The sequence below is a fragment of the Quercus suber genome, unplaced genomic scaffold (assembly GCF_002906115.3).
Source record: "Quercus suber isolate HL8 unplaced genomic scaffold, Cork oak 2.0 scaffold_5, whole genome shotgun sequence".
Taxonomy (NCBI): Eukaryota; Viridiplantae; Streptophyta; class Magnoliopsida; order Fagales; family Fagaceae; genus Quercus; species Quercus suber.
Window position 1 is genome coordinate 1,444,553 of NW_027069471.1, and position 7,821 is coordinate 1,452,373.

Below are 7,821 nucleotides of genomic sequence, written 5' to 3' on the forward strand. Positions count from 1 at the left end.
GCGTGTGATATATATAGAGAGAGAATTAAGATTGCGGTGGAGAATTGAATTTGTGAAAGGAAAAGAATAGGAATGTTCGTAGTATTTGGTAAAGCCGCGGATTAGAATATATATATATATATATATCTCAAAAGTTTGATTTTGTTTGAGATAAGTCTCACATGTGGGTGGTTTCTAACAAACTATTGACCGATGTGGGAAGGCATCTATATGAATATTTAAAGGTAATGAATTAATTGCATGGCCTACACGTTGATTCTACATGAAAACAATCATTCTCCACACGCACACAAGGCCACCCATAAGGAATTTGGCAAACATGCAAAGTCAAGGTTAGGCCTGTGTGGGTGGGCCCAACAAGGTGATGGCTAGACCCTGGAGGGAATCAGGCTCGGATTGGGTTCAAAGTAAGGCCCAACAAATGACCCAGGCCTTAGTCACTACATCGAACAATGCACTAAGTCAGGTTTTAATCTTCTGGACTGACCTGTGCCATTGCTCTTCCTTTTAACCTTTAGTAATGTAGCAAAAGTTGTGGTATAAAAGTTGCGTTCACATACTTTCTTTTCACCTTTAACAATTAAAACTATATTTGACTTATTGTTGGCCCAATGGTGAAGACAAATTATTTTTTGGGATTAATCAATACATAATTACATATATTACAATAGAGCATCCGTGGCTGAGTTGGGCTCCTTGGCCCTTTCGTGTCCTTTTGGATATGCTGTATAAGGCCCATAACTAGTTAGGGCTTCATTCCCTATTGAGTAGTTGGCCATAAGAGGCCTTCGTCTTGTCCGCAAAGGATTTCGTTGACTTAGTGGCCCAACGTATATTTTATTAGTGAGCTTGGGCCCTTTATACCTATGAATCAGAATAATTACTCTTCATATTGAGATCATTTATAGTTCTTTGAGTAACTCCATCATGAATTTCTTAAAAACTTATTTATAAATATTTTTTTTACCACTTATCAATAATCTGAATAGATCAAAAAATAATAATAATACACTATTTATTTGAATGTTGATGGTATGACAAAATTTAATTCACTTGGTTCAAAATAGATGTATAGAAGTTTAGGAACTCTATGGTGGAGTTGCACTAAAATCTATGGAAAATATTAATTCCTACTTATATCTCTATTATGTTGATACTTTTGACTTGATTACACATCTTTGCTCTTCCCTGCCTAAACAATAAAATTACAAGAACTACAATATACAAAAATTAACGCAATCAAGTTAACTTATTGAAGCCTACATACTCGGGCAATGCTAATTGAAATTCACCATCAACCTAATCTCTCACTAGATAAAGCTTAGCCTTTGCTCTCTATTTATAAGGAGTGACACATTTTTTTTTTCTTCTTCTTTTCTTTTCAAGATGGGATAACTATTTCTAATATAATTAGCGCACCAGATTATAAAATCAATAAAAAAAATTCTCTAAACTTCTTTTAGCCTGGGTTGCTGAACTGAACAAATTGAGAAGGTTCCTGAAATATTTAATTGGGATTAATATTGTTGCGCTTATGTTTGACGGACTCAAAGATACCGGTTGCTTAATATGTACATGTAATCTGTTGAAGGGGCCAATAGCTTTTCTCATATATATATAGAAATCAATGACTTGATCAGAATCAAAAGTCTAATGATCACATCAATATACTTAAGCAACATTGGCAACATTAAAAAATCAAGAATAGCGGCTATAAATATAGTCGTGGCTTTATTTATTTATAAACACAACGAAAGTAACAAAGAAGATATCATAATAAAATCCAGTCATCTAAATAAATAAATAAAAGATAATAACCAAGTCCATCTCTCTCAAACCTAACACTAATGTATAGAGAAAACAAAGGAATGAAGAAATCCCAATAAAAAACGAACTAAAAAAAATAATATATAAAATCAAACATGTCGAAGGTGTGCCAATCAAAAATCAATGTCGCACTTGGTACTCTCAAAACCGGTGGCTGAATTTCCATTAGAACTCAATGGAACTCTCAACTCGCAGTCAACCTTGGGCTTCAACTTCCAAGTCTTCAACTTTCCTACCTTCAACCTAAGCTGAAGATAAAGCTTCACATCAATGTCATAAACCCCAGCAGTCTTCTCGGAATTAAACTCAGAAAGCTCCTCAGCCTCAAGCACCACCAATTGCTGCCCTGACAACTCAGTGTTCAAAACTTCCGTACTCTTATGCCCTTGATAAAACGGTGTCAAACTCTTGGTATTCAACCTCTGGTCATCATAGTAGGCCCTAACCTCTATAGAATCGTAGTAGACACCGATCTTCTTGTTGGGGTTTCTGGCAGTGATGGTGAGGGCAAGGTTGTACTGGAGAGTGTTGTTGGACGTGAAATTGAATTGGGTAAGCGAGGCTTCCGTGGCGTAGAATTTCAAGTTGGTGGGGCGAAAGATAAGCCAAAAGATGAGAACAGCAAGGCCAACGATGACTATCAATGAGACTATGAGTCTCAAAAGGCAGCCAAGGCAGCCGCAGCCTCTGCCACGGCCAGGGCGGTGATAGGCTTGGCGTGGCGGCGGGACTGAGGGGCCATAGTAGGCACCATTCAAGGGTTGGTTTTGTTTCTCTGCCATGGTTGAGAACAAAAATGAGAGCAAGAAAGTAAGAGAAAACAAGGGTTTAGCTAGTATTTGATATAGAAGATGGTGGAAGAGTTAGAAGAGGAATAGAGATATTGAAGGTAAGGGTACAACGCGTGTGATATATATAGAGAGAGAATTAAGATTGCGGTGGAGAATTGAATTTGTGAAAGGAAAAGAATAGGAATGTTCGTAGTATTTGGTAAAGCCGCGGATTAGGTTTTCTAGGTGTTTACATACAGCACGGCTGCAATTGCATGAGAAGTGACGTCGGTTTATAACGCGTTGCTTTGTAAAAGTCCTCGTTGGATATTTGTGTTCGATCTGTGTGAACTTTAGTACCTATGTTGAGAACTTTGCAACGAAATAATTATTTATTTATTTATTGAGAACTCATGCTATTGCACCCCATTCGAAGTTTCTTTCTTTTCTTTTCTTTTTTCTTTTTTTTTTAATAGAAAAAAATAGAATTGATGTTATTATAAAGAATAAGTTTAATACTACACTAATTTTTACAACTTTGCCACAACTTTGTCATGTAACAACTCGTGAATGGTAAAATTATGGACCCACACAAGAGTCGCCATATAGTAAAATTGTGACAAAGTTGTGAAAATTGGTGGTGCTGAACTTACTCAATTATAAACCAATAAAGATAGGTGATCATAGAAAACAATTATAATATGTTATTTTATTAGACGATTTGTTTTTATTGGTGTGGGGACGGGAGATTTAGTATTATGTCAAACTAATAAATACTAATAATGACTCATACGTTATTATTAGATAATTTCCTATATTAAAAAAAGGGTTATTGGATAATTTCAATCCTTGACTTGCGTGTGTTACTGGACATATTTAGTCTACTGAGATTTCGTTTTCTGGGAAAATATATATACGCGCATTCAATTGGTTCTAATCAATAAAAATTAAATGAATATATTTGTTTACTAACTTCTGGCCTATTATATTATCTTAAATACAAAGTTTTTTAGTATGGAACATTTCATCTTCCACTAGTACTCTTTCGTTTTTGGAGTCTTTTTTACTTCTTTGAGAAAGTCGTTTTTGTAGTCTAGATATTTTGCCCCTCAATCTTCTAAAATACTTTTTCTCAAAAATAATATTCTAAAATACTAGTAGTATACTAATTTCCTATTGATTTCAAATGATGAAAAACAGTGGTGAGCCAAAATTTTAGTTTAAAGGGGCTTAATAATTATATAATCAATGGTTGAAAATAAATAAAATTGATAAATAAAATTTAATATATTTAAAAGTAATTAACAGAAAATTAATTGACTTACTAGATATGCTGTAAATATTACCTTCTTTTATATATATATATATATATATGATAATTACTGTACTCAGGTTTAACTTCGTTCTCGAGTCATATACAGTTCACTTATTGATGAACTTAAAAAATTACTTTAAATATAAGAAATTTAAATAGGTCATTTGATTTCTTAGGAGCAAGAAAAAAAAAACTGTAAAAGTTTTTTTTTTTTTTTTTTTTAAGAATAAAAAATGCTTTAGAATTATTTAAAGTTTTAATAGTTGAAATTTTTAAAACACACACACACACACACACTTAAAACAAGTTTTATACATCGTGGAATAGTTGAAAAAAAAAAAAACAAAGAATTTGATACATTGCTTATTTAAGTTTTGCAATAAATTTCCCTCAAAAACTTTTTTTGCTATAAATTAACCTCAATTATTTTTAAGGCTACACATACAAATTATACAACAACAACAACAACATTTGATTCTCCAAAAAAAACAACAACAACATTTAGTCTCAAAATTATGATCCATGCGCAAAAGTAAAAAATAAGTACTGGATAAAAGGTCTTTTTATATATTAAAAAAAAATGTAACATTAGGGTGGGATATCAATAGAAAAAAATATATAAAAATGTGATATTGTTGAAGAATTAAGAAAGTATTATATATATCATCGCGCACTCTTGGCATAACATCACTCCACAAGTGTAAGTTCTTGTGGGAGTGAGGGAGTCAAATGCTAGAATTCAACTTTCTAGAATAAAATTTCACACGGATATACATTTAAATTATGCTAAAGTAGATTTCTATCTCAAATATATATTAAAAAAAATCATATATATATATATATATGTGGTGCATGATGGTTTCAAGCTTTCAGCAACTATGTGGTGCTAATTATTCGTGCAACTAACAACAAATTTCTCATGGCTATAATAAATTTGAACTTATAGAGACAATAATTAATTTTAGTGTAGGAGAGTTTTGAACCTAATTGCCTTTTTTGAAGACAAAATTTGACCAATGTATTATACTAACTAGAACTCACCTAAGGGTTTTTTTAAATTTTTTTTTAATTTTTTTTATAGAAAGGCCTAAGGGTAAGATTTATAGTTGTTTATGGCCCATAATTTGAAATTATTGATAGAATAAATTCTACGTTTAAACTTGAAACAATTAAAATAATGTGGTAATCATAAACTGATTATAAATAGTTAGGCTGTGTTTGTTTCATTGTAAAATATTTTCCAGGTGTAAAATAATTTCAGATGAAAATATTTTCGGAAAAAGAAAATATTTTCTAGTGTTTGGTTGCATTTTAAAAATTATATTAGAAAATAATTTTCAGTGCTTGGTAACATTTTGAAAATGCTATTTTCCAGCAAATTTTTTGCATTTTCTCATATTCCAAACAAATTTTATATCACAAAATTGCAATATGTAAACTTTTAAAGAAACAAAAATCAAAACAAAAGCATTCCCAATACAGGAAACCATTAAGTCAAACTGAGAGAGCGAGGAGGAAGAAAGAGTGATCGCAAATCAAGGGAAAGGGAGAGGCAAATCAAGAAAGAGCTCACGGTGTGATCTAGAGGGGTGCGATCTTCGCAAGATGATCTCCCCAGCGCGATCTTGACGGTGCGAGCTCTATGGTGCGATCTCGTGGCTAGATCTCGCCAGCGTGAGCTCGAAGGCGCGTCTAGGCTTGGGGAGGTGGTTTGAGCTCGACGGCGCAAGCTCGATCTTACTCTCTCTAATCTCTCTTCGTGCTCTTTCTCTTTCTCTCTCTCTTCGATGGAGTGTGGGTCGTCGTACTGGAGCTCGGTCTGTGGAGGCTCATCATCTCTCTCTCTCTCTCTCTCTCTCTCTCTCTCTCTCTCTCTCCTACATAGATATATTACTCATTTTATTTTGGTATCAGTATAACCCTATATAAGGTCCTATTACTCATTTTATTTTGGTATCATATAACCATTCAAATTCACACTCCATAATTCAATATATAGGCAAAAGCCGGAACTGGCCAATAAAGTTATAATACCCTTGAGAGATATGCATGTAGAGAACAATTTTGGGCATAATGTTTCATACAGTTCAGGGGCCATCATTAAAGGTCTTACAAATCTATCCCACTTAAAAAGGAAAAGACGACATTAACCTCAATAACTCATGACGAAGGGGAGGGAGATATGGAAGAGGTCCATTGGACACCAACCCTTCTTCCTCAGCCATAAGGAAAAATGACTTTAAATTCCTCTAGTCAAGCCTGTTCCATTTATTTTTTTTATAGGTATGATAAATTTGAACGTATAGTCTGATTAGTTTTAATGTAAGTAAGATTCAAACAATTTGATTATAAATCTTATGAGTAGGTTAACTAGAAACAAGCCAACTTTGAAGTTTCACACGTCAAGAGGCAAGCCAACTTTCCTGCACATGCTTTAGCTGCATATGCCAAGGATATTGATTTCTTTGTATCATGGATGGAGGAATGCCCACCATTCATTGAATCACAAGTGTTTCATGATGCTTTGTCCTTATCTTCTTATTAAAAAAAAATCCTGTATTTCTCATCACAAAAAAAAAAAAAAAAAATGAGAAAACGAAAAATGAACTCACCTACTCATAAGATTTATAATTCTTTACTACCCATAATTTGAAATTATTGGTAGAATACAATCTACATTTATAGTTGAAACAATTAAAATGATGTGGTAATTATAAATTAATTTAAAATAGTTAATCCCACTTTTTGAAATTAATTTTCCCTTAAACTTCCAAGCACTTTATGTATGGAAGATGCCAACTCAATTACAATACCATTGGTTAGATATTCATCAGCTGAATAACTTAAACCCGAGGCTATTTACGAGGTTTTATCCTTTCATAATAAAGTAGTATGTCAGTGTGCTCCAAAAGAGAAAAATTAACAAGTGCCTTTAAGGCACTGGTTAATAATTCATTTTTAAAAAGTTTTGATATCACTTTTATGGGAAATAAAAAAAGCTATTAAAATATTAATTACTTTTTTTCCATTTTCTATAAAAACTTTCTTTAAATGAATTATTTACCTGTGCCCTAAGAATACTCGTTAGCATTTTCCTTATTAGAATTTGGCCAACTAGGTCGCCCATTAATGGACATATTCAGGCCAATCAAATGTCCTTATTAAATGAGATTAACTCCCATGTGACATACATTATATGGGAGTGCGGTTATAAAAGGGGCATAACATCCCATTTTGTGTAAATAATGGAAAATAAATTCCTTCTCTACCTTTCTCCCATGCTCTTGGATTTTGTGTCTTACCCTAGTGGTGCTCCTTGAACAACATTTCTTTAGATTATGGCGGCATAGTTTATAATGTGGAGGTCTTATAGATATATACTCATTTTATTTTGGTCATCAATAACGCATTCAAATTCAGCACTCCATAATTCAATATATCAGGCCAAAAGCCAGAACTGGCTATAAAGTTATAATACCTCTTCAGACCTCAAAGATATGCATGTTGAGAACAGTTTTGGGCAGGTTTCGTACAGTTCAGGGGCCATCAAGTTAAAGGTCTTACAAACATGAACTGGGCTTCTTGACCCAACAACAACAACAACAACAATAATAATAATAATAATTAAAGTTGAGTTACATGGTTGGTTCCGTTTACTTGCCTTTCAAAAAATAAAAATAAAAATAATTTTGATCATTCCGTTCATTAAAATTAAAAGTGCAGCCGTATTTCTTAATTCATAAGACTTTTCAATGGCTAAATTTACAAGCAATTGTTTTCTGACGCGTTGAGCAGGTGTAATGGTGTATTCATTTGATCAATTTAGAATCTTCTAGAGAATTGATTTGTTCACCTGCTACTTGAAAAATACGCTAGTTTCATTTAACAAAAGCATCATAGACTAGAAAA

The 7,821-nt window shown here is 32.9% G+C and overlaps 1 protein-coding gene across 1 annotated transcript; it reads right to left on the reverse strand.

The window, feature by feature from the left end:
* Positions 1-1,698: 1,698 nt before the first annotated feature.
* Positions 1,699-2,730, reverse strand: LOC136066930 (NDR1/HIN1-like protein 10). Its single transcript, XM_065772001.1, has one exon. The coding sequence runs from the start codon at positions 2,607-2,609 to the stop codon at positions 1,941-1,943; it is 669 nt and encodes a 222-aa protein (XP_065628073.1). The 5' UTR covers positions 2,610-2,730; the 3' UTR covers positions 1,699-1,940.
* Between the last annotated feature and the right edge of the window lie 5,091 nt (positions 2,731-7,821).

Bases quoted from the DNA above. Each gene is read 5' to 3' on its own strand.
- LOC136066930 (XM_065772001.1), bottom strand. From the start codon at position 2,609: ATGGCAGAGAAACAAAACCAACCCTTGAATGGTGCCTACTATGGCCCC.